This window comes from Scyliorhinus torazame, chromosome 13 (assembly GCF_047496885.1).
Source record: "Scyliorhinus torazame isolate Kashiwa2021f chromosome 13, sScyTor2.1, whole genome shotgun sequence".
In the NCBI taxonomy this organism is placed as follows: domain Eukaryota; kingdom Metazoa; phylum Chordata; class Chondrichthyes; order Carcharhiniformes; family Scyliorhinidae; genus Scyliorhinus; species Scyliorhinus torazame.
This window is the reverse complement of record NC_092719.1, coordinates 96,759,276-96,786,188: the sequence shown is the minus strand read 5'-3', so window position 1 is coordinate 96,786,188 and position 26,913 is coordinate 96,759,276. Positions and strand designations below refer to the sequence as shown.

At 49.5% G+C, this 26,913-nt stretch overlaps 1 protein-coding gene across 1 annotated transcript in view; it reads left to right on the top strand.

The window, feature by feature from the left end:
- Positions 1 to 26,913, top strand: part of LOC140388201 (FYVE, RhoGEF and PH domain-containing protein 5-like) — a 1,404,405-nt gene that overhangs the window by 642,265 nt on the left and 735,227 nt on the right. The window contains exons 9-10 of the mRNA XM_072471982.1: positions 10,514 to 10,572; positions 11,419 to 11,490. Coding sequence (XP_072328083.1) covers positions 10,514 to 10,572; positions 11,419 to 11,490 — 131 coding nt within the window. The remainder of the gene's footprint in view (positions 1 to 10,513; positions 10,573 to 11,418; positions 11,491 to 26,913) is intronic.

Below are 26,913 nucleotides of genomic sequence, written 5' to 3'. Positions count from 1 at the left end.
CGCATTCAAAGCATTGTCTTGCATCTTTGACTTTGTCTATGTATATGTTTCTGGAGCATACCTCTTCATTCACCTGAGGAAGGAGCAGTGCTCTGAAAGCTAGTGATTTGAAACAAACTTGTTGGACTTTAACCTGGTGTTGTAAGACTACTTACTGTGCTCACCCAAGTCCAACGCCAGCATTTCCACATCCTGATTGGTGTAGTGCGGGCTGCGGAGCTGGTTACTGATTGGTGTAGTGCAGAATGGGAAGCTGATTACTGATTGGTTTAGTGCAGGATCAGGCGATGGAGCTGGTTTCTGATTGGTGTAGTGCAGGATGGGGAGCTGGTTACTGATTGGTGTAGTGCAGGATGGGGAGCTGGTTACTGATTGGTGTAGTGCAGGATTGGGAGCTGGTTTCTGATCGGTGTAATGTAGGATGGGAAGCTGGTTACTGATTGGTGTAATGCAGGATGGGGAGGTGGTTTCTGATTTGTTTGGTACAGGATGGGGGTGGAACTGATTTCTGATTGGTGTAGTGCAGGATGGGGAGGTGGAGTTGGTTTCTGAATGGTGTGGCTCTGAGGCAGAGCAGACAGGGAGAAGTTGCTGAACACAGCGGGTCTGGTGGCCTGAAGTGCATATGTTTTAATGCAAGAAGTATTACGGGTAAGGCAGATGAACTTAGAGCTTGGATTAGTACTTGGAACTTTGATGTTGGTGCCATTACAGAGACCTGGTTGAGGGAAGGACAGGATTGGCAGCTAAACGTTACAGGATTTAGATGTTTCAGGCGGGATAGAGGGGGATGTAAAAGGGGTGGTGGTGTTGCGCTGCTGGTTAGGGAGAATATCACAGATGTACTGCGAGAGGACACCTCAGAGGGCAGTGAGGCTATATGTCTAGAGATCAGGAATACGAACGGTGCAGTCACAATGTTGGGGGTATACTACAGGCCTCCCAGCAGCCAGCGGGAGATAGAGGAGCAGATAGGTAGACAGATTTTGGAAAAGAGTAAAAACAACAGGGTTGTGGTGATGGGAGACTTCAACTTCCCCAATATTGACTGGGACTCACTTAGTGCCAGGGGCTTAGACGGGGCAGAGTTTGTAAGGAGCATCCAGGAGGGCTTCTTAAAACAATATGTAGACAGTCCAACTAGGGGAGGGGCGGTACTGGACCTGGTATTGGGGAATGAGCCCGGCCAGGTGGTAGAAGTTTCAGTAGGGGAGCATTTCGGGAACAGTGACCACAATTCAGTAAGTTTTAAAGTGCTGGTGGACAAGGATAAGAGTGGCCCTAGGGTCAATGTGCTAAATTGGGGGAAGGCTAATTAGAACAATATTAGGCAGGAACTGAAGAACATAGATTGGGGGCGGATGTTTGAGGGCAAATCAACATCTGACATGTGGGAGGCTTTCAAGTGTCAGTTGAAAGGAATTCAGGACCGGCATGTTCCTGTGAGAAAGAAGGCTAAATATGGCAATTTTCGGGAACCTTGGATAACGAGAGATATTGTAGGCCTCGTCAAAAAGAAAAAGGAGGCATTGGTCAGGGCTAAAAGGCTGGGAACAGACGAAGCCTGTGTGGAATATAAGGAGGCTTTAGAGAGGGTGCAGAAGAGATTTACCAGAATGTTGCCTGGTATGGAGGGCATTAGCTATGAGGAGCGGTTGAATAAACTCGGTTTGTTCTCACTGGAACGAAGGAGGTTGAGGGGAGACCTGATAGAGGTCTACAAAATTATGAGGGGCATAGATAGAGTGGATAGTCAGAGGCTTTTCCCCAGGGTAGAGGGGTCAATTACTAGGGGGCATAGGTTTAAGGTGAGAGGGGCAAGGTTTAGAGTAGATGTACGAGGCAAGTTTTTTACGCAGAGGGTAGTGGGTGCCTGGAACTCGCTACCGGAGGAGGTGGTGGAAGCAGGGACGATAGTGACATTTAAGGGGCATCTTGACAAACACATGAATAGGATGGGAATAGAGGGATAAGGACCCAGGAAGTGTAGAAGATTGTAGTTTAGTCGGGCAGCATGGTCAGCATGGACTTGGAGGGCCGAAGGGCCTGTTCCTGTGCTGTACATTTCTTTGTTCTTTGCTCTAGTGCAGGATGGGGAGCCGGTTACTGATTGGTGTAGTGCCAGATGGGGAGCTGGTTTCTCATTGGTGTAATGCAGAATGGGGAGCTGGAGCTGATTTCTCATTGGTGTAATGCAGGATGGGGAGGTGGTTTCTGATTTGTTTGGTACAGGATGGGGAGGTGGAACTAGTTTCTGAGTGGTGTAATGTCGGATGGGGAGCTGGTCTCTGATTGGTGTAGTGCAGGATGGGGAGCTGTTTTCTGATTGGTGCAGTGCAGGATTGGGAGGTGGTTTCTGATTGGTGTCGTGCAGGATGGGGAGCTGGTTACTGATTAGTGTAGTGCAGGATGGGGAGGTGGTTTCTGATTGGTGTAGTGCATGATGTGGAGCTGGTTACTGATTGGTATCGTGCAGGATGGGGAGCTGATTGGTGTTGTGCAGGCTGGGGAGTGTCATACTACCAGTGATACACCAGTATATCATTTTGCAGACACACACACATTGGACACACAGCAAGACCAATCAACACACACAATACCGCAGCCAATCACCAGTTAGAGCACACTCACTATATAGACAGAGGGCATCAGAGTTCCCGCTCATTCGGGATGCAGCCTCTCAGAAGGACAGAGCTTACAGCTTACAGCACAGATCTTCACCATGTGCTGAGTGCGTAGACTGGTTAGGACAGGCATAGGTCTTTAGTTTAATGTAACATTGTGTTAACCCACAGTGAAAGTATGTTCAACAATTTCTAACTTAATAAAATCGTGTTGCACTATTTTAAGTGTTGGTGGCCTGTATGTGTTCCACGGATCCAGAGCATCATGGTACCAGTAGTTGAGGGATGTTAGTACTCCTTAGACCTACCTGCAAGTGATCTGCCTTCCACCAGCATACAGTCATCCTGCAAAATGGACAGCGTCCGCCCGCCGCCGCCGCTCCGCATCACCGGTAACGTAGGGGCCAATTGGAAGATATTCAAACAACACTTCCAGCTCTACCTTGAAGCCACAGACCGGGAAGCTGCCTCAGACACCAGGAAGATCGCTCTCTTCCTATCCACGGCCGGGGAACATGCCATCCACATTTTCAATTCTCTCAATGTTGCTGATGGTGAAGATAAATCAAAATTCAAGACGGTCCTCCTTAAGTTTGACAGTCACTGCGACATTGAGGTGAAAAGTTTTGAGCGCTATGTATTCCAACAGCGTTTGCAGGGTAAGGATGAACCTTTCCAGTCCTTTCTCACCCAACTCCGCATCCTTGCGCAGTCCTGTAATTACAGACCCACTTCCGACTCCATGATACCCGACCAGATCGTTTTCGGTGTTAAGTCGGACCCCCTACGCCAGCAGCTCCTCAAGGTAAAGCAGCTCACCCTAGCAATTGCCAACGAGACCTGCGTGCTACATGAACACGCCACTAGTCGGTATTCCCACATCCAAGCGGCTGAAACGGCGCGGCAATGTCCCCACAAGGCAGAACGAGTCCAAGCAATCAAGCAACTCCAGGGCCTCAGCCTGCATGAGGGTGGCCATTTCGTGCGCTTTTAACGGACACCTTATGCGCACCGAACGAGGGTCAGTGAACTTACTGCGCAAGCGCGCACCACGTACGACGGCACCGCGCATGCGCGGTGGGGCAGCAAACTTGCTGACGCTACAATGTACGGCAACTGTGGCTCCGCCCACTAAAAGCGGCAATGTCCTGCCAAATCAAATAGTTTTAGATCAAATAGTTTGGATGGGGTGGTGTTTGTGCAGTGTGTCCAGGAAGCTTTTCTAACACAGTATGTACATTGTCCGACCAGAGGAGGGGCAATATTGGATTTAGTACTGGGTAATGAACCAGGGCAAGTGATAGATTTGTTAGTGGGGGAGAATTTTGGAGATAGTGACCACAATTCTGTGACTTTCACTTTAGTAATGGAGAGGGATAGGTACGTGCAACAGGGCAAGGTTTACAATTGGGGGAAGGGTAAATACGATGTTGTCAAACAAGAATTGAAGTGCATAAGTTGGGAACATAGGCTGGCAGGGAAGGACACAAGTGAAATGTGGAACTTGTTCAAGGAACAGGTGCTACGTGTCCTTGATATGTATGTCCCTGTCAGGCAGGGAAGAGATGGTCGAGTGAGGGAACCATGGTTGACAAGAGAGGTTGAATGTCTTGTTAAGAGGAAAAAGGAGACTTATGTAAGGCTGAGGAAACAAGGTTCAGACAGGGCATTGGAGGGATACAAGATAGCCAGGAGGGAACTGAAGAAAGGGATTAGGAGAGCTAAGAGAGGGCATGAACAATCTTTGGCGGGTAGGATCAAGGAAAACCCCAAGGCCTTTTACACATATGTGAGGAATATGAGAATGACTAGAGCGAGGGTAGGTCCGATCAAGGACAGTAGCGGGAGACTGTGTATTGAGTCTGAAGAGATAGGAGAGGTCTTGAACGAGTACTTTTCTTCTGTATTTACAAATGTGAGGGGTGATATTGTTGGAGAGGACAGTGTGAAACAGATTGGTAAGCTCGAGGAAATACTTGTTAGGAAGGAAGATGTGTTGGGCATTTTGAAAAACTTGAGGATAGACAAGTCCCCCGGGCCTGACGGGATATATCCAAGGATTCTATGGGAAGCAAGAGATGAAATTGCAGAGCCGTTGGCAATGATCTTTTCGTCCTCACTGTCAACAGGGGTGGTACCAGGGGATTGGAGAGTGGCGAATGTCGTGCCCCTGTTCAAAAAAGGGACTAGGGATAACCCTGGGAATTACAGGCCAGTTAGTCTTACTTCGGTGGTAGGCAAAGTAATGGAAAGGGTACTGAAGGATAGGATTTCTGAGCATCTGGAAAGACACTGCTTGATTAGGGATAGTCAGCACGGATTTGTGAGGGGTAGGTCTTGCCTTACAAATCTTATTGAATTCTTTGAGGAGGTGACCAAGCATGTGGATGAAGGTAAAGCAGTGGATGTAGTGTACATGGATTTTAGTAAGGCATTTGATAAAGTTCCCCATGGTAGGCTTATGCAGAAAGTAAGGAGGCATGGGATAGTGGGAAATTTGGCCAGTTGGATAAAGAACTGGCTAACCGATAGAAGTCAGAGAGTGGTGGTGGATGGCAAATATTCAGCCTGGATCCCAGTTACCAATGGCGTACCGCAGGGATCAGTTCTGGGTCCTCTGCTGTTTGTGATTTTCATTAATGACTTGGATGAGGGAGTTGAAGGGTGGGTCAGTAAATTTGCAGACGATACGAAGATTGGTGGAGTTGTGGATAGTAAGGAGGGCTGTTGTCGGCTGCAAAGAGACATAGATAGGATGCAGAGCTGGGCTGAGAAGTGGCAGATGGAGTTTAACCCTGAAAAGTGTGAGGTTGTCCATTTTGGAAGGACAAATATGAATGCGGAATATAGGGTTAACGGTAGAGTTCTTGGCAATGTGGAGGAGCAGAGAGATCTTGGGGTCTATGTTCATACATCTTTGAAAGTTGCCACTCAAGTGGATAGAGCTGTGAAGAAGGCCTATGGTGTGCTCGCGTTCATTAACAGAGGGATTGAATTTAAGAGCCGTGAGGTGATGATGCAGCTGTACAAAACTTTGGTAAGGCCACATTTGGAGTATTGTGTACAGTTTTGGTCGCCTCATTTTAGGAAGGATGTGGAAGCTTTGGAAAAGGTGCAAAGAAGATTTACCAGGATGTTGCCTGGAATGGAGAGTAGGTATTACGAGGAAAGGTTGAGGGTGCTAGGCCTTTTCTCATTAGAGCGGAGAAGGATGAGGGGCGACTTGATAGAGGTTTATAAGATGATCAGGGGAATAGATAGAGTAGACAGTCAGAGACTTCTTCCCCGGGTGGAACAAACCATTACAAGGGGACATAAATTTAAGGTGAAAGGTGGAAGATATAGGAGGGATATCAGAGGTAGGTTCTTTACCCAGAGAGTAGTGGGGGCATGGAATGCACTGCCTGTGGAAGTAGTTGAGTCGGAAACATTAGGGACCTTCAAGCAGCTATTGGATAGGTACATGGATTACGGTAAAATGATATAGTGTATATTTATTTGTTCTCAAGGGCAGCACGGTAGCATTGTGGATAGCACAATTGCTTCACAGCTCCAGGGTCCCAGGTTCGATTCCGGCTTGGGTCGCTGTCTGTGCGGAGTCTGCACGTCCTCCCCGTGTCTGCGTGGGTTTCCTCCGGGTGCCCAGGTTTCCTCCCACAGTCCAAAGATGTGCGGGTTAGGTGAATTGGCCAATGATAAATTGCCCTTAATGTCCAAATTGCCCTTGGTGTTGGGTGGAGGTGTTGAATTTGGGTAGGGTGCTCTTTCCAAGAGCCGGTGCAGACTCAAAGGGCCGAATGGCCTCCTTCTGCACTGTAAATTCAATGATAATCTATGATTAATCTAGGACAAAGGTTTGGCACAACATCGTGGGCCGAAGGGCCTGTTCTGTGCTGTATTTTCTATGTTCTATGTTCTAAATCCCGACGATGTCTGCGATGTGGCAAACTTGGCCACTATGCTGCTTTATGCAGATCAGCTCTGCCTGCCAACTTTCGTCGCTCCAGCCAGCCTCGCAGGAATGTCCGGGCCATTCAACCCACGGTCACCGAGCCCGATTCGGACCAGCTACCCGATATTAACACCAAGGACCCGAAGGCGTCTTTTCGAGTCGGTATCATTACAAAACACGGTGTCCCCGAAGCAAAGAATCCAACCTCTATCGGTATACAGCATCGATCCGGACGATGAGTGGTGTGCCACCCTTACGGTCAACCGGTCCCAAATACGATTCCACCTGGACACTGGTGCCTCTGCCAAACTCTGACCTCCAAAGCCTTTGTGTCAAACCAGCCATCCTGCCATCAGCCTGCCAGCTATCAGATTATAATGGCAATGCCATTGCTGCCAGCGGCTCATGCCAACTTGAAGTGACGTACAGGTCACGGAAAGCCATCCTTTCCTTTGAAATCGTGGGCTCCTCAAAAGCCTCCCTGCTTGGCGCGCAGGCATGCAAGCTGTTGAACCTAGTTCAGAGAGTTCACTCTCTCTCTCCTGCTGACGCGGCTGCCTTTCAGGACACCGACTTCAGGGCGCAGCTCGATGCCATTATCAACTAGTACCACAACGTCTTCGAGGGCATGGGCAAGCTCCCGTACACCTACAAGATTTTATTAAAACCGAATGCCACACCTGTGGTGCACGCACCTCACAGGGTCCCAGCACCCCTTAAGGACCGCCTCAAGCAGCAGCTGCAGGACCTCCAGAACCAAGGAGTGATTTCCAAAGTCACGGAACCGACCGACTGGGTCAGTTTGTGTAAAAAAGCCTTCCGGCGAATTGAGAATTTGCATTGATCCCAAGGATCTAAATCGCAATATTATGAGAAAGCACTATCCAATTCCCAAGCGTGAAGAGATCACATGTGAGATGGCTCGCGCCAAGCTCTTTACCAAACTCGACGCCTCAAAAGGATTCTGGCAAATCCAGCTCGATAAATCCAGCAGGAAACTCTGCACATTTAACACCCCCTTTGGAAGATATTGTTACAACAGGATGCCGTTTGGGATCATCTCTGCATCAGAAGTGTTCCATAGGATTATGGAACAAATGATGGAAGGTATTGAAGGTGTTCGTGTCTATGTCGATGACATAATCGTTTGGTCCACCACCCCACAGGAGCATGTTAGTCGCCTCCAGCTCGTATTCAGACGTATACGTGAGCATGGCCTCCGCCTCAACAGGGCCAAATGCTCTTTTGGTCAGACAGAACTCGAGTTCCTCGGGGACCACATCTCCCAATTGGATGTGCAGCCGGATGCGGACAAGGTAGCTGCCATCACCAGAGGACAAGAAGGTGGTCCTGCGATTTCTGGGCATGGTCAATTTTTTCGGGAAATTTATCCCTAACCTCGCCTCTCATACCACGGCTCTCAGGAACCTGGTCAGGAAGATGACAGACTTCCAATGTCTCCCTGCCCATGAGCGCGAATGAAGAGAACTCGAGGCAAAACTGACCACGGTACCGGCCTTAGCTTTCTTTGATCCAGCAAAGGAGACCAAAATTTCAACCGATACCTGTCAATCCGGCATTGGGGCAGTGCTCCTTCAACATGATGAGGCCTCATCATGGGCCCCCGTTGCATATGCGTCACGTGCGATGACCCCCACGGAGCAACGCTATGCGCAGATAGAAAAGGAGTGCCTGGGCCTTCTGACCGGTGTTACGTTTCATGATTGTGTACGGACTTCCTCAATTCACCGTCAAGACCGACCATCGCCCGCTGGTCAGAATACAGAAAGACTTGAACGACATGACGCCTCGCCTCCAGCGTATTCTTCTCAAGCTCTGGCGATACAACTTCCAGCTGGTATACACCCCAGGCAAGGACCTCATCATTGCTGACGCTCTCTCCAGGGCAGTCAACACTCCATGTGACCCAGCGGGATTTGTCTGCCAGGCATTCACGGTCTCCAATCTACCTGCCTCGGATGAACGTCTCGTCCAAATTCGCCGCGAGACGGTGGCTGACCCCTTGCTACAGCGTGTCATGCGCCACCTAACGGACGGGTGGCTCAAGGGCCAATGCCCTCAATTCTGTAATGTCAGAGATGATCTGGCGGTAGTAGACGGGGTCCTTCTAAAACTGGACCGCATTGTCATCCCGCATAGCATGCGCCAGCTTGTCCTGGAACAACTACACGAGGGCCACCTTGACGTGGAAAAGTACCGCCGACGGGCCCGAGAGGCAGTGTACTGGCTCGGCATTAATGAGGACATAGCCAGCACAGTGCTCAACTGCCCCACTTGTCAGCGCTTCCAGCCGTCCCAACCACGTGAGACCTTGCAGCCCCATGAGTTGGTCACGTCACCATGGACCAAGGTGGGCATCGACCTGTTCCACGCACTGGGTAGAGACTATGTCCTGATCGTGGACTACTTTTCGAATTACCCGGAGGTGATATGGTTGCACGACCTCGCCTCGTCTGCAGTCATTCGTGCATGTAAAGAAACCTTTGCTCGACACGGCATCCCGCTCACGTCGGACAATGGCCCCTGATTCGCCAGCCAAGAATTGCCAGGCGGTACAATTTTGGCCATGTGACGTCCAATCCCCTGTACCCCCAATCCAACGGCAAAGCAGAGAAGGGAGTACATATCGTCAAACGGCTCCTATGCAAGGCTGCCGATGCTGGGTCTGATTTCTACCTTGCCTTGCTGGCCTATCGTTCCGCCCCACATCCACTGGCCTGTCGCCAGCCCAGTTACTCCTGAGTCGCACCCTGAGGACGACGGTGCCGTCCATCCATGTCCCAAACCTCGACCACGTTCCGGTTCTTCGCCGGATGCAGCTGTCTCGTGCACAGCACAAGGTGGCTCATGACTCCCGTGCAGCTGATCTCCCTGCTCTGGTTCCAGATGACAACGTCCGCATCCATCTTCCGGATGGTGGCTGGTCTTCAACCGCTGTTGTCCTTCGGCAGGTGGCCCCCCGCTTGTTCCTGGTTCGTCTACCGGATGGCTCTATTCTCCGCCGCAATCGACGCGCCCTTCGTCTCGTTCCACGCTCACCGCGTGATCCTCCAGTGTCGCCTCGCCCTCCTGTTGACCCTGCCACGGACTATGCAGAGCTCCCTGTCACTTTGCCTCCCCCTGACTTTGACACACTCCAGCCCGCTCCTGAACTAGCGGCTCTCGACCCACCCTTGAGGTGGTCAACCAGAATTCGTCGCCCACCTCAGAGACTAAATTTATGAACTTTTCGAATTTATGGACTCTGAATTGTTTCGTTGCTTTGTTTGATCGTTTCCCTGGTTTGTATATAGTGTTGATCTCGCTACTCTTGTTGCATACTGCTTCTCTGCACCAGGCACCTTCCCATGTAAATAGTTTAGTTCTCATGTACGTAGTCCTGTAAATATGTCTTCGCACCCCACACGTAATTAGGAACATTCTCACCACACATTATTTATTGCCACACACATACATTTTTTTATAAAAGGGGTGATGTCATAATATACACCAGTATATCATGGTGCAGACACACACACTGATGGACACACAGCAAGACCAATCAACACACACAATGCCGCAGCTAATCACCAGTTAGAGCACACTCACAATATAGACAGAAGGCATCAGAGTTCCCGCTCATTCGGGATGCAGCCTCCTACAAGGACAGAGCTTACAGCTTACAGCACAGATCTTCACCATGTGCTGAGTGCATAGACTGGTTCGGACAGGCATAGTTCTTTAGTTTAATCTAACATTGTGTTAACCCACAGTGAAAGTATGTTCAACGGTTTCTAACTTAATAAAATAGTGTTGTACTATTTTAAGTGTTGGTGGCCTGTATGTGCTCCTCGGATCCAGAGCACCCAACACATCAGGGAGGTGGAGCTGTTTTCTGATTGGTGCAGTGTTACTAACCGGTGTTATTCCTATACAGCTGGTTTACTTGTTGTGAGTGAAGTTTGTGATCTGCTCCGAAAGTGTGTGACCCAAGGGGTAAGTTCATGTTTCCTTCTGCTCAGATTTTCCTCAGAATATCAAAGAGAACTGCAGCATAGTGACTGATTGCATGGGGTTGGCATTATGGGTGTCAGCATCAGAGGTTGTTGGGAGCACCAGTCGCCAGTGTCGGGGGGTGGGGCATTGTCTGGGGTCATCTGGGGTTTCTGGGGCCCTGTCTTGGAGGTCATTGTCAGGTATCCTTTGGAGCGAGTGTCGTGGATTATCATTGGAAATCGTGGGAGGCCATCGGGGCACAGTGTCAGGGGTCACCGGATTGCTGTGGTCATTTTGTCAGACTGTTTTTGTTGAGTTGAGGTTGTTGCTGGGACTGGTGACCACCTTCAGGCTGAAGAATGTGAACCAGTTCCAGTCTGCACTACAAAATCTGCCCATCTGAGTAAAACTGAAATCCAGCAGGCAGCCGAAGCTGGAAAACTGCCATCAGATACTCCTCTGATAACTGTTTCCACCTTCCAGCACTGTCCCTGTCAGTTACCTCAGTACCTCAGACATCCGCTCGACAGCAAAAGTTCATTTGTGTTGATAGAAGTTTGTTGCTTCTTTATTGAACAATTCACAGGACTATTTTATCAGGTCTGTTGCGAGCACAATGTAATTATTCTCGCACTAATACACACAGATATTACCATGCAGACACATCCGTACTTCACAGGAGAAAGAACACCATCATAAGGGGCAACACCAGCTCATCAATCTCTCCCTACCACTATGAGCCCATTTGTAATGCTATTTCACTGGCCTCCATTTCTCAAACAATCCTGCTCTCCCGTTAGAAACTGTAATGCTCCCTCTCAAAGAGCTGTCTAATTTTCAACTTAGGAGAATCTTCAGAAGCTGCTGGAAGTTGAGCACAGAGTGAGGGGCCTACACCAAGTCATACAGCCTGAGAGGGTGAGTACTGCTGCCTCCACCTCATTGATTCAGCATTATTTACTACCAGATTCTGTCCTTGTGTTAGCTGCACAGAGATCAGTAGGAGTCAAGGTGAGTCAGAGACCACAATTTAATGGCCGCGTTGCACTAGAGCGAGAGCGCGACGAGGCTGTTAGATCTCGGGAGAGGCCAAAGGTGAGAACCGCGCCGGGCACCGATTGGTTTGGGGATGCAGTGATCTTGACGGTCACCAGGAGTGCGTAACCTCGTCCTCCACGTGGTTCCAGGTCCGTGAGGACATGGCACAGGTGCCGCACCATTTCCTTGTTGAGACGGAGCCTCCTGTGCCACACACTGTGTCTGTCATCTGTTCGCAATGCCTGTGCATGTTGGGCTGTCGCCAGCCTACCCTTCAGGGTCTCTCTCTGGCCTGGTGGATGGCTGGGTCCTCAGGGTGTGGGGCTGGGCGCTGCACATGGGCCGCCGCCTCGAACCTCTGTTGATGCTGCTGCCGCCGCCACCTCCTCCAGCGTAAGGCCATCTGGCCTGCCAACAGCACCGCTGGCACGGCAGCTTCCGCGGGCTCCAAGATTTCATCTGTCCTGTGTAGTATGTGTAACGAATTGATGAGGGTGTGAGACTGACAACCAGCGGTGTTTTCCACCTCTGAATCCTCCATTCCCCCATTGCTCCACCAACCCCTCCCCCTCCCCCATCCCCTGCCATCCAACACACCCAGCCCCACGCATCCCCAGCTGCAGTGGGGGGGCTCTGGTCACCGGACCCCATGCCCTGTACCCCAGACACCCACACGTAATGTTACCTAGACCAGGTGCTGATCCGCCCCTCCGGTGCACGCACCCACCGTCTGATCGCGGAGATGTCCCTGGTGCTTGGACCCAGACCCTGGGTTTTGGGATATTGTTGGCTGGGTCCATGATGTTGCTTCCTGCAGTGTTCAGGTACAGTGTCCAGGCATCATGGTCCAATTGGGATGCCAAGCATCCACCACATGGCACACCTACCCACAGGAATCCACTTGTGAGCTGTGAACTTAACTACGATTGACAATTCCCTATTAGCAATAGCCTTCAACCCCCATAACAGGTGCATATGATTCCGATGGTAACATGGCTGGCCCGCGGGCATTGAAATACCACCAACCACTCGTAGCCCAGGGTTGACCCTGCCCCCCCCTTTATCGGCCAACCCCGACCCTGACTGAGGATGCTTCCCCGCCCTGCCCCCGAGCACTGGTCAGCATCCCAAGAGCTCCCGGGAGTGAAGGTGGCTACTCACCACCTCGGATCCCCACAGCTACCTCCATGTTTTTAAAAAGATGCCCACATGACCACTTGCTGCGGAGGTGGTTAGATCACAGGATTGGGTTGATCCCATTAATTGTATGGAGATTGGTCTTAAATGGTGATCATTGGTTTCTCGCCTCAGGATCATATCGGGCTCGAGCGGGGACTTGTGCGGCATTCAACAAACTATAGCCCACAAGTACATCCGTGAGGTCATCGCTGCCCTGTTTCCCACGTAGTGAACTATATACATTTTGACCTGGACCAGGCCCAACAAGATGCCCGGGCAGCAGGAATTTCCACCATCGCCAGGATGGCCATGTCCAGGGGGTGGGTACTGGATGGCATGCATGTCGCCATGCGCATACCGGGCAATCAGGGAGTGCCCTGCATCAACAGGAAGGGGTTCCACTCCCTGGACGTCCAACTCGTGTGTGACCACCACCTGAAGATCATGCACCTGTGTGCATGCTTCCCAGGAAGTATGCACGACAGCTACTTCCTGGGGCAATCGGAGATACCTGGCCTCTTCGAGGACCAACCCATGATGGCCGGTTGGCTCTTGGGGGTTACGGGGTATTGCTGAGGACCTGGCTAATGACGTCAGTGCGGAGGCCGGTGACCGATGCGGAGACCCGTTACAAAAAGCCCATGCGGCCACCCGGGCTGTCATTGAGCGGTGTATCAGACTACGCAAAAGGCGGTTCCAATGCCTCGACTGCTCTGGTGGTGCCCTGCAGTACACATCCCAGAAGGTCGCCCACTTTGTGGTGGTCTGCCGTGCCCTCCACAACCTGGCACAGCAGCGGGGCGATATACTGGAGCTGGAAGGGAAGGAACTTGTGGCCACCTCTGAGGAAGCGCCAGATCAGCCGGAGATGGAGGAGAGGGCCAGGGGGGCTTAATCCTCACCCGCTTCACATAGGTCCACTGGGCCTCGTCTGTCATCTCACCCCTCCCTCTCCCTCACCCACCACGCCCCCGCCCCCCCTTTCCCTCTCCCAGGGTCTGTGTAACATCACTTCAGGGTGATTGAACTGTGTCAGCACTGTCAGCGGGTCACTGTAGAAGGCAGGGGGCGGGGGAGGAAGATAGCCCGCTGATGGCTGGTGCTCCTCTATATATGCCAGAGTATAACTCCTGCCTGCTGAGTGCTCGCTCACCCCATTGCCTGTGCATGGTGTGCCTGGGGGTGTTGGGGAATCCAGGGCCTCCATGCTGGGGGGCTGGGCAGCGGATTGGTGGTCGGCCTGCATTGCGGAAGAAAGTGCCAGAGGTGTCACATTTCTCGGATGCAACGTTTTTTCATGCTGCACACGAGTGTCCCCCACTGCCCATAGCTCCCAATGGTGCTGCCCCACATTACCCACCTCTCCCAACCCCTTACCCCGTAACCCCCTATTCCCCCACTCAGTGCCCTCTCATTGATCCTTGACTTGCCTTCCGTGCTCTGCTGCTGCATCTAGCTGTATCCCCAGGATGTACATCAAAGATGGAGGCAGCCTGCTTCTTTCCGCATCCTGTGGCCTTCGATACCCCGGCGGGTGTCCTCTGGGGGCCCTGGGCCCGGAGGGTCCTGGCCCACTTGCCGGCGGCACATGCTCCGCCGTGCCACCCTGTTCAGGGTGCTGACAGGAGGGTGGAACTTGGGAAAGCTGGTGGCTGCCATCGCCACTCCCTAGGGTGGATCCGGGTTGGCACACAGCGTCCCCTCCTCCCGGCCAGTGTCCATAGGGCCCTGGGATAGAAGGGCAGCTGGATCAAGTACCAGCTACCTCTCCGTCATCCAGCTCTGGCGGCTCCCCAGTGTCTGCAGCACAGTGCTGACTCCCTCAGCGATGCTCCTCAGTAACTGGGGCACTTCGCCTAGTAACTGTAGAGACTGGGGAAAAAAGTGAGACTGAGGTAAACATAGCGCAGAGTAGGAGAAGGTAAAGGGAAGCTGCAGGGCTCAGCGGGACTGTAGGTCTGGTGTGCATTTGCTTCAATGCAAGAAGTGCAACATATAAAACAGATGAACTGAGAGCGTGGATTTCTGCATGGAACTGTGATGTAATTGTAATTGCAATTACGGAGACATGGTGAAAGGAGAGACAAGACTGGCAGTTTAACATTCTGGGCTATCGTTGTTTTAGACGGGACAGAAGGAGAAATACAAGGTGGGGGTGTTGCATTGCTGAATAGGGAGTAGATCACAGCTGTGTTGAGGGAGGACACATTGGATGGATCTTGTAGTGAGGCATTATGGGTGGAGCTCAGGAATAAGAAGGAGTGTACTATAGACCTTCCAACACCCACAGAAGACAGAGGAACAGTTGTGTAGTCAGATACTGTGTGAAAAGAGCACGACAGTTGTGATGGGTGACTTTAACTTCCCCCATATTGGCTGGCAGTCCTTTACAGCCAGGGGCTCGGATGGAGAGCAATTTGTTAGATGTGTCCAGGAGGGCTTTTTGATACAGTATGTTGAAAAATCCAACGAGGGAGGGGGCCATACTGGACTTGGTATTGGGGAATTAGCCAGGCCAAATGATAGATGTTTCAGTGGAGGAGCATTTTGGACTGAGCAACCATAATTCCATAGGATTTCGATAAGGACAAAAGTGGCCCACAGGTGAGGGTGCTTAATTGGGCGAGGGTCAATTACTTCCAAATTTGACAGGAACTGGGGAATGTGGAGTGGGCACAGCTATTTCAGGGCAAATCCAGGTCTGACATGTGGGAGGCTTTTAAAGCCCAGTTGATTGAAGTGCAGGACAGGCATGTCCCTGCAAAAATTTAAAATAGAAATGGCAGGATTCGGGAACCTAGGATGAGCAGGAAAATTGTAAGCTTAGTCAAAAGGTAAAAGGAAGCATGTGATAGGTCTACGCATCTAAAAACTAACAAAAGCCCTTGTGGAGAGCTAGAAGGGAGGATGACAAAGCCCTGGCGGGAAGGATTAGGGAAAACCCCAAGGCATTCTACACTTATGTGAGAAATAAGAGGATGATCAGAGTGACAGTAGGGCTGATCAGGGATAGTGGATGGAACTTGTGCCTAGAGTCTGAGGAGGTAGGGGAGGCCCTAAATGAATATTTTGCTTCAGTATTCACTAGAGAGAGGGACCTTGTTGCTAATGAGAACAGTGTGGACCAGGTTAATAGGCTCCAACTGGTTGATATTAAGAAGGAGGATGTGCTGGAAATTTTGAAAAGGATTAGGATAGATAAGTGCCCTGAGCCAGACGGGATATACCCAAGGTTTCTAGGGAAAGCGAGGGAGGAGATTGCTGCGCCATTGGTGATGATCTTTGCGTCCTCACTCTCTTCTGGAGTAGTACTGGATGATTGGAAGGAGACGAATGTTGTTGCCCTGTTTAAGAAAGGGAATAGGGAAATCCCTGGGAATTACAGACCAGTCAGTCTTATGCAAAATATTGGAAAGGATTCTGAGAGATAGGATTTATGATTATTTAGATAAACATAGTTTGATTAAAGATAGTCAGCATGGCTTTGTGAGGGGCAGGTCATGCCTCACAAGCCTCATTGAATTCTTTGAGGATGTGACGAGACACATTGATGAAGGTCGGGCCGTGGATGTGGTGTATATGGATTTCAGTCAGGCATTTTTAATAACGTTCCCTATGGTAGGCTCATTCAGAAAGTTATGGGGCATGGGATACAGGGAAATTTGGCTGTCTGGATGCAGAATTGGTTGGCCGAAAGAAGACAGCGCGTGGTTGTGGATGGAAAGTATTCCGCCTGAAGGTTGGTGACCAGTGGTGTCCCACAGGGATCCGTTCTGGGACGTCTGCTCTTTTTGCTTTTTATAAATGACTTGGGTGAGGAAGTAGAAGGGTGGGTTAGTAGGTTTGCCGATGACACAAAGGTTGGTGGAGTTGTAGATAGTATCGAGGGCAGTTGTAGGTTACAGCAGGACATTGACAGGATGCAGAGCTGGGCTGAGAAGTGGCAGATGGAGTTCAACCCAGATAAATTTGGAGGTAGGTGAGCACTTTGGTGATAGTGACCACAATTCGATTACGTTTACTTTAGTGATGGAAAGGGATAGGTATATACCGCAGGGCAAGAGTTATATCTGGGGGAAAGGCAATTATGATGCGATGAAGCAAGACTTAGGATGCATCGGATGGAGAGGAAAACTGCAGGGGATGGGCACAATGGAAATGTGGAGCTTGTTCAAGGAACAGCTACTGTGTGTCCTTGATAAGTATGTACCTGTCAGGCAGGGAGGAAGTGGTCGAGCAAGGGAACCATGGTTTACTAAGGCAGTCGAAACACTTGTCAAGAGGAAGAAGGAGGCTTCTGTAAAGATGAGACATGAAGGTTCAGTTAGGGCGCTCGAGAGTTACAAGTTAGCTAGGAAGGACCTAAAGAGAGAGCAAAGAATAGCCAGGAGGGGACATGAGAAGTCTTTGGCAGGTAGGATCAAGGATAACCCTAAAGCTTTCTATAGATATGTCAGGAATAAAAGAATGACTCGGGTAAAAGTAGGGCCAGTCAAGGACAGTAGTGGGAAGTTGTGCGTGGAGTCCGAGGAGATAGGAGAGGTGCTAAATGAATATTTTTCGTCAGTATTCACACAGGAAAAAGACAATGTTGTCGAGGAGAATACTGAGATTCAGGCTACTAGACTAGAAGGGCTTGAGGTGCATAAGGAGGAGGTGTTAACAATTCTTGAAAGTGTAAAAAATAGATAAGTCCCCTGGGCTGGATGGGATTTATCCTAGGATTCTCTGGGAAGCTAGGGAGGAGATTGCTGAGCCTTTGGCTTTGATTTTTAAGTCATCTTTGTCTACAGGAATAGTGCCAGAAGACTAGAGGATAGCAAATGTTGTCCCCTTGTTCAAGAAGGGGAGTAGAGACCACCCTGGTAACTATAGACCAGTGAGCCTTACTTCTGTTGTGGGCAAAATCTTGGAAAGGTTTATAAGAGATAGGGTGTATAATCATCTGGAAAGGAATAATTTGATTAGAGATAGTCAACAAGGTTTTGTGAAGGGTAGGTCGTGCCTCACAAACCTTATAGAGTTCTTTGAGAAGGTGACCAAACAGGTGGATGAGCGTAAAGCAGTTGATGTGGTGTACATGGATTTCAGTAAAGCGTTTGATAAGGTTCCCCACGGTAGGCTACTGAAGAAAATGTGGAAGCATGGGATTCAGGGAGATTTAGCGATTTGGATCAGAAATTGGCTAGCCGGAAGAAGACAAAGGGTGGTGGTTGATGGGAAGTGTTCAGACTGGAGTCCAGTTACTAGTGGTGTACCACAAGGATCTGTTTTGGGGCCACTGCTGTTTGTCATTTTTATAAATGACCTGGAGGAGGGCGTAGAAGGATGGGTGAGTAAATTTGCAGATGACACTAAAGTCGGTGGAGTTGTGGACAGTGCGGAAGGATGTTACAAGTTACAGAGGGACATGGATAAGCTGCAGCGCTGGGCTGAGAGGTGGCAAATGGAGTTTAATGCAGGAAAGTGATAGGTGATTCATTTTGATGGAATAACAGGAAGACAGAGTACTGGGCTAATGGTAAGATTCTTGGCAGTGTGGATGAGCAGAGAGATCTCGGTGTCCATGTACATAGATCCCTGAAAGTTGCCACTCAGGTTGAGAGGGTTGTTAAGAAGGCGTACGGTGTGTTAGCTTTTATTGGTAGAGGGATTGAGTTTCAGAGCCATGAGGTCATGTTGCAGCTGTACAAAACTCTGGTGCGGCCGCATTTGGAGTATTGCGTGCAATTCTGGTCGCTGCATTATAGGAAGGATGTGAAAGCATTGGAAAGGGTGCAGAGGAGATTTACCAGAATGTTGCCTGGTATGGAGGGAAGATCTTATGAGGAAAGGCTGAGGGACTTGAGGCTGTTTTCGTTAGAGAGAAGAAGGTTAAGAGGTGACTTAATTGAGGCATACAAGATGATCAGAGGATTGGATAGGGTGGACAGTGAGAGCCTTTTCCCTCGGATGGTGATGTCCAGCACAAGGGGACATAGCTTTAAATTGAGGGGAGATAGATATAAGACAGATGTCAGAGGTAGGTTCTTTACTCAGAGTAGTAAGGGCATGGAATGCCCTGCCTGCAACAGTAGTGGACTCGCCAACACGAAGGGCATTCAAATGGTCATTGGATAGACATATGGACGATAAGGGAATAGTGTAGATGGGCTTTAGTGGTTTCACAGGTCGGCGCAACATTGAGGGCCGAAGGGCCTGTACTGCGCTGTAATGTTCTAAATGTGAAGTGATTCATTTTGGAAGGTCGAATTTGAATGCTGAATACAGGGTTAAAGGCAGGATTCTTGGAAGTGTTGAGGAACAGGGGGATCTTGTAGTGGATGAGGTGGAGGGCTGTTGTAGGCTGCAAAGAGACATTGATAGGATGCAGAGCTGGGCCAAAAAATGGCAGATAGAGTTTAACCTTGATAAGTGCGAGGTGATTCATTTTGGTAGAAAAAATTTGAATGCGGATTACAGGGTCAACGGCAGGGATCTGAGGAATGGGGAGGAACAGAGAGATCTTGGGGTTCATGTCCACAGATCTCGGAAGGTTGCCATTCAAGTGGATAGAGCCGTGAAGAAGGCCTATAGTGTGTTAGCGTTTATTAACAGGGGGCTTGAGTTTAAGAGCCGCGGAGTTATGCTGCAACATTTTTTCTATGTTCTATGTACATGACCCTGATGAGACCACATTTGGAGTATTGTGTACAGTTCTGGTCACCGCACTATAGGAAGGATGTGGAAGCATTGGAAAGGGTGCAAAGGAGATTTACCAGGATGCTGCCTGGTTTGCAGGATAGGTCTTATGAGGAAAGGTTGAGGGAGCTAGGGCTTTTCTCTTTGGAGCGGAGGAGAATGAGAGGCGACTTAATAGAGGTTTATAAGATAATGAGGGGGATAGATAGAGTGGACGTTCAGAGAATATTTCCTCGGGTGGATGTAGCTGTTACAAGGGGGCATAACTATAAGGTTCAGGGTGGGAGATAGAGGAGGGATGTCCGAGGTAGGTTCTTTACTCAGAGTGGTTAGGGTGTGGAATGGACTGCCTGCTGTGATAGTGGAGTTGGACACTTTAGGAACTTTCAAGCGGTTATTGGATAGGCACATGGAGCACACCAGAATGACAGGGCGTGGGATAGCTTGATCTTGGTTTCGGACAATGCTCGGCACAACATCGAGGGCCGAAGGGCCTGTTCTGTGCTGCACTGTTCTGTGTTCTGTGTTAAGAAGGCGTATGGTGTGTTGGCTTTTATTAACAGGGGGATTGAGTTTAAAACCGCGAGGTTTTGCTGCAGCTTTATAAAACCCTGGTTAGACCACACTTAGAATATTGTGTCCAGTTCTGGTCGCCTCATTCGATGAAGGATGTGGATGCTTTGGAGAGGGTACAGAGGAGATTTACCAGGATGCTGCCTGGACATTGGGGGCATATCTTATGAAGACAGGTTGAGGGAGCTAGGGCTTTTCTCACTGGAGCGAAGAAGGAAGAGAGGTGACTTGACAGAGGTGTACAAGGTGATGAGAGGCGTGGATAGTCAGAGACTTTTCCCCAGGGCGGAAATGGCTGTCACAAGGGAACATAATTTTAATGTGATTGGAGGCAGGTATCGGGGAGATGTCAGAGGTAGGTTCTTTACACAGTGAGTGGTGGGTGTGTGGAATGCACTGCCAGCAGAGGTGGTGGAGTCAGAGTCATTAGGATCATTTAAGCGACTCTTGGACAGGCACATGGACAGCAGTAAATTGAAGGGGTGTAGGTTAGATTGATCTTAGATTAGGATAAATGCTCGGCACAACATCGTGGGCTGAAGGGCCTGTACTGTGCTGTACTGTTCTATGTTCCATATGTTGATCGCGGATGACAGGCTCACCTACCCCCTCTTGGAATTTTTCATTCTCATTGGAATGTGTCTATTGTGTATTCTAAAATGTTCCTTTAAATATATGCCATTGAACCTCTATTTATCCATCCCTTATGCACATTTACAATTAACTCTAGCTATCTCTGCTTTCATATCCTCATAATTGCCCTTATTTATGTTTAAAATGCTAATCTTGGACTGAATGGAAATTTCAATCATACTACCTAGGAGTGCCTTCCTCAGAGGTTATCAAGGGCCTGTTCTGTGCTGTACAGTTCTATATACTAAATGCGGGGTGATGCATTTTGGAGGATCAAATCAAGGTATGAATTATACTGTAAATGGCAGAACCCTCAAGAATATTAGCATACAAAGGGATCTGGGTACGCAGGTCCACAGTTCCCTAAAAGTAGCAACCCAGGTGGCCACGGTAATTAAGAAGGCATATGGCATGCTTGCATTCATCAGCCGGGGAATTGAGTACAAGAGTTGGGAAATCATTTTGCAGCTGTATAAAACCTTGGTTAGACCGCATTTGGAGTATTGCCTGCAGTTCTGGTCACCACATTTTCAGAACGACGTGCAAGTTTTGGAAAGAGTGCAAAGAAGGTTCACCAGGATGTTGCCTGGTCTCGATGGTGTTGGCTGTGAGGAGAGGTTGAATAAACTAGGATTGTTTTCACTGGAAAGACAGAGGCTGAGGGGAGACATGATAGAGGTCTACAAAATTATGAGGCATAGTCAGGGTGGATAGTCAGAGGCTTTTTCCCAGGGAGGAAGTCTCAATTACAAAGGGGCACAGGTTCAAGGTGAGAAGGGGAAAGTTTAAGGGAGATGTGCGGGGTAGGTTTTTCATGCAGAGAGTAGAGGGTGCTGCCTCAGGATGTGGTGGAAGCAGGCACATTTAAGAGGCGTCTGGATGGACACATTAATAGGGAGGAAATAGACGGATGCGGACCGAGTAAGGGCAGAAGGTTTTTTTTTTTAGTTAGAGCATCATGATTGGCGCAGGCTTGAAGGGCCGAAGGGCCTGTTACTGTGCTGTACTTTTCTTTGTTCTTTGTTGGCCTTAGTGCCGGCGGCACTATCTCCTGCCCCTGTAGCCTCTGGGACTCCTCAAATCGGCTATGATTTTTTGCCTATCATACACTGGCTCAAATCTGAATATCATAGCCACAACATATCGACTGCATCAGTTCCAGGTAAACCTGGTCCAGAAGCTCCGCATCTGACAGATCTCTGACTGATGTCTCGCCTGGGCATTCCGGTATCCAACTGATGTGCATCAGCAACTGTGCTGTGCTTGCCAGAATGTCCCCCAGAAGCCTGACCACTACTGTTGCCCACCGAGGTGTGTGGCTCTGTGCTCTTGGGGGTGACAGCTGTGTCGCCAATACGGTGGTTCTTCGGAGATCCCCTCCTTGGTATTCTCATGGAAGCCTGGGGGTTGGGGGGGGGGGGGGGCATCATGGAAGGGCCAAATAGTCAGATGGATATCCTGCAGGAGAGTGGTCAGTGCGAGGGATGGGTCATTCTGTATGGCATTAACAACTCGCGTGTGACAGGTCGTCTGGGTGGGGCCCAGTGGAACCTCACCGCTGCGCCGTACACCAACAACTCTGTCAGTGGGAGAGCTGTTCTCAGCCAGCTCTGCGACCTCAAAGGCCTGTTCCTCATAGCGGATGAGGACTCTGCCGTCCTGTGCCCCACCAAGGGGGGTGCCATCCCACGTGTGTAGCTCGGTGGAGGTCGTTGATCCTCCTGGTATCGTCCCCGAGCTGACGTCGCTTCCACTCCCTCCCAGGCGGCTCCGGCTGCCCTGTGGCTGATCCTCCAAACCCCTCCAAGGATCTGGTCTGGTCTCGACCACATCCAACAACCTGTCCAGTTCAGCATCCCTGAATCCGTCAGCATCCTTGAATCGTAGGGTTGGTCTCCTTGGTGGCATGGCTGCAAGCTGAGTGGGGTTTTTCTGGGGGGCTGCTTTAAGTGCTGCTCCCCCTTGTTAGCGGGGAGCTGGCAGGTGTGGTCCTGGCGAAACAGCCGGTAGGACCATCACTTGCGGTGTGAATTACATAGAACATACAGTGCAGAAGGACCCCATTCGGCCCTTCAAGTCTGCACTGGCCCACTTAAGCCCTCACTTCCACCCTATACCCATAACCCAATAACCCCTCCTAAACGTTTTGGATACTAAGGGCACTTTAGCATGGCCAAACCACCAAACCTGCACTTCTTTGGACTGTGGGATGAAACCGGAGCACCCGGAGGAAACCCACGCAGACACGGGGAGAGCGTGCAGACTCCGCACAGACAGTGACCCAGCGGGGAATCGAACCTGGGACCCTGGCGCTGTGAAGTCACAATGCTAGGCGCTGTGAAGTCACAATGCTATCCACTGTGCGACCATGCTGCCCACCTCTTGGAAGCTTTTGGGTCTCATTAAGTGGACCAATTAGCGTTTGATACCAGTGTTGGCCTCGCCGGGTCGAGAGTCGGGAAACCCGTGGCAGTTCCTGTTAACTACCACACTTAGAAACGTTTCCATTAAATCAGGACCAGTGACAAGGTCAGTCAAAGACGGAGGTCAGTGAAAGTAATGGAGCAACATGAGTGTTAGATTCTTTGTTGTGGCCTCAAAGCGAGAGAATCAGAGGTGGCACACGTTGAGTTCATATAACATGTGCAAGGGGTTTATTTACAAGGTGCTGCTCATACAGGGTAAAATGGTGAACTCCACAACAGCCCACAGAACACTCCAATGATGTCATTGCTATTGTAGTGATGTGCATCAATGTAAATACATGTAGGCTAGCTAGACACGAGAGAGAGCACCAGAGACATCACAATCACACACACAACCAATAGATCAGTTAGATCAATGGACATTCACGATACACACAGAGGTGACATGACCACAAGAGGGCATTACACCAACCCATATTTCAAGGGCACCACACGCATGATCTGCCTCTTTCCAGTGGAGACAGTCAGTGAGTGGAGACACAGGGTTCATTCAATATCACTCCCACCACGTGGATTGCAGCAACTGGTTAGTCAGTCTGGGTAGCTATAGTAGGATTAGCAGTAGTGTCGAACCCGAGTAATAGAAGTGTAAATAGTTTAATAAACCTGTTGAAGTTATCTCCATGTCTGAACCTTCCTTTGTCAAGTGCACCACAAGGAAGCCGCTTATGTTACATCTAGAACATAACAAATCATGGTACCAGAGTGAACTGTTTCAATCCATATAGCCATACCTCAGCATACAGTGACAACCAGCAACGATACCCAGGCAAGATGTTCGAGATCCAGGTTCCGCAGCAGCTCCAGTGCCACGGTGATCTCCGCGAAAACTGGCGGGTATTCCGGCAAATGTTTGATATCTTCCTGGTAGCAGCCGAACTAGAAGACGTGGCCGATGCTGAAAAGACAGAGCTTCTCCTCACCATCGCCGGTGCCAGAGCAGAAGAAATCTTTTAAAAATTCAAGTTCTCCAAAGGGTAAAACAGGAGCGACTTCCAGGCAGTCCTGGACAAATTTGGCAAATACTGTGAGGAAAACACACTCCAACCAGCAAGAAAAGGTAAGAGAAGCGCCAGTACTCACCACGAGGCCGAGATCCCGGAGCAGAGAACAATTTTGATCAGCGGCCATCTTTCTAATGGGACTGCACTTGCGCAGTTGCGAGACGCCGCGCATGCGCAATCATGAAAACGGCATCGGTACAGGAACAGCAATTTGCGCATGCGCAAACGCTTCCTATGTGTGATGTCACATGCGTCATGACGTCAGAGGTCCCGGACCACGCCCATTTAAAGGGGAAACATCCCAAATCAAAGAAAAAACCTTTTAAAGCCATAAAACAACCTTCCTTCACCTGGAATGACAGCACAATGCCTCAAATTGAACGAGAAAATGAAATTAACCTCCGAAGAACCCTGCAACAAGTAGATACCGATGCCCAAACCGATGATTCCCACCTTGAATACTTCGAAACCGACCTTCACATTTTCTCTGGACCTCGCGAGCCCAATGCCAGCTCCGACACAAACAGTGATGATATGGTCCTAGAAGACAACGACTCATAGAACATAGAACATTACATCGTAGTACAGGCCTTTCGGCCCTCGATGTTGCACCGACCTGTGAAACCACTCTAAAGCCCACCTACACTATTCCCTTATCATCCATATGTCTATCCAATGACCATTTGAATGCCCTTAGTGTTGGCGAGTCCACTACTGTTGCAGGCAGGGCGTTCCACGCCCTTGCTACTCTCTGAGTAAAGAACTGACCACTGACATCTGTCCTATATTTATCTCCCCTAAATTTAAAGCTATGTCCCCTCGTGCTAGACATCACCATCCGAGGAAAAAGGCTCTCACTGTCCACCCTATCCAATCCTCTGATCATCTTGTATGCCTCAATTAAGTCACCTTCTCTCTAACGAAAACAGCCTCAAGTCCCTCAGCCTTTCCTCATAAGATCTTCCCTCCATACCAGGCAACATTCTGGTAAATCTCCTCTGCACCCTTTCCAATGCTTCCTTATCCTTCCTATAATGCGGTGACCAGAATTGCACGCAATACTCCAAATGCGGCCGCACCAGAGATTTGTACAGCTGCAACATGACCTCGTGGCTCCGAAACTCTCCCTCTGCCAATAAAAGCTAACACACCGTACGCCTTCTTAACAACCCTCTCAACCTGAGTGGCAACTTTCAGGGATCTATGTACATGGACTCTCTGCTCATCCACACTGCCAAGAATCTTACCATTAGCCCAGCATTCTGTCTTCCTGTTATTCCTTCCAAAATGAATCACCTCACACTGTTCTGCATTAAACTCCATTTGCCACCTCTCAGCCCAGCGCTGCAGCTTATCTATGTCCCTCTGTAACTTGTAACATCCTTCCGCACTGTCCACAACTCCACCGACTTTAGTGTCATCTGCAAATTTACTCACCCATCCTTCTACGCCCTCCTCCAGGTCATATATAAAAATTACAAACAGCAGTGGCCCCAAAACAGATCCTTGTGGTACACCACTAGTAACTGGACTCCAGTCTGAACATTTCCCATCAACCACCACCCTTTGTCTTCAAAACCGTGTTGACTATCTCTAATCAAATTATTCCTTTCCAGATGATTATACATCCTATCTCTGATAAACCTTTCCAAGATTTTGCCCACAACAGAAGTAAGGCTCACTGGTCTATAGTTACTAGGGTTGTCTCTCCTCCCCTTCTTGAACAAGGGGACAACATTTGCTATCCTCCAGTCTTCTGGCACTATTCCTGTAGACAAAGATGACTTAAAGACCAAAGCCAAAGGCTCAGCAGTCTCCTCCCTAGCTTCCCAGAGAATCCTAGGATAAATCCCATCCGGCCCAGGGGACTTATCAATTTTCACACTTTCCAGAATTGCTAACACCTCCTCCTTATGAACCTCAAGCCCTTCTAGTCTAGTAGCCTGAATTTCAGTATTCTCCTCGAAAACATTATCTTTTTCCTGTGTGAATACTGACGAAAAATATTCATTTAGCACCTCTCCTATCTCCTCGGACTCCACGCACAACTTCCCACTACTGTCCTTGACTGGCCCTACTCTTACCCTAGTCGTTCTTTTATTCCTGGCATATCTATAGAAAGCTTTAGGGTTATCCTTGATCCTACCTGCCAAAGACTTCTCATGTCCCCTCCTGGCTCTTCTTAGCTCTCTCTTTAGGTTCTTCCTAGCTAACTTGTAACTCTCGAGCACCCTAACTGAACCTTCATGTCTCATCTTTACATAAGCCTCCTTCTTCCTCTTGACAAGTGTTTTGACTGCTTTAGTAAACCACGGTTCCCTTGTTCGACCACTTCCTCCCTGCCTGACAGGTACATACTTATCAAGGACACGCTGTAGCTGTTCCTTGAACAAGCTCCACATTTCCATTGCGCCCATCCCTGAAGTTTTCCTCTCCAACCGATGCATCCTAAGTTTATCATAGAATTTACAGTCCAGAAGGAGGCCATTCGGCCCATCGAGTCTGCACCGGCTCTTGGAAAGAGCACCCTAACCAAGGTCAACACCTCCACCCTATCCCCATAACCCAGTAACCCCACCCAACACTAAGGGTAATTTTGGACACTAAGGACAATTTATCATGGCCAATCCACCTAACCTGCACATCTTTGGACTGTGGGAGGAAACCGGAGCACCCATGCACCAAGTCTTGCCTCATCGCATCATAATTGCCTTTCCCCCAGATATAACTCTTGCCCTGCGGGATAT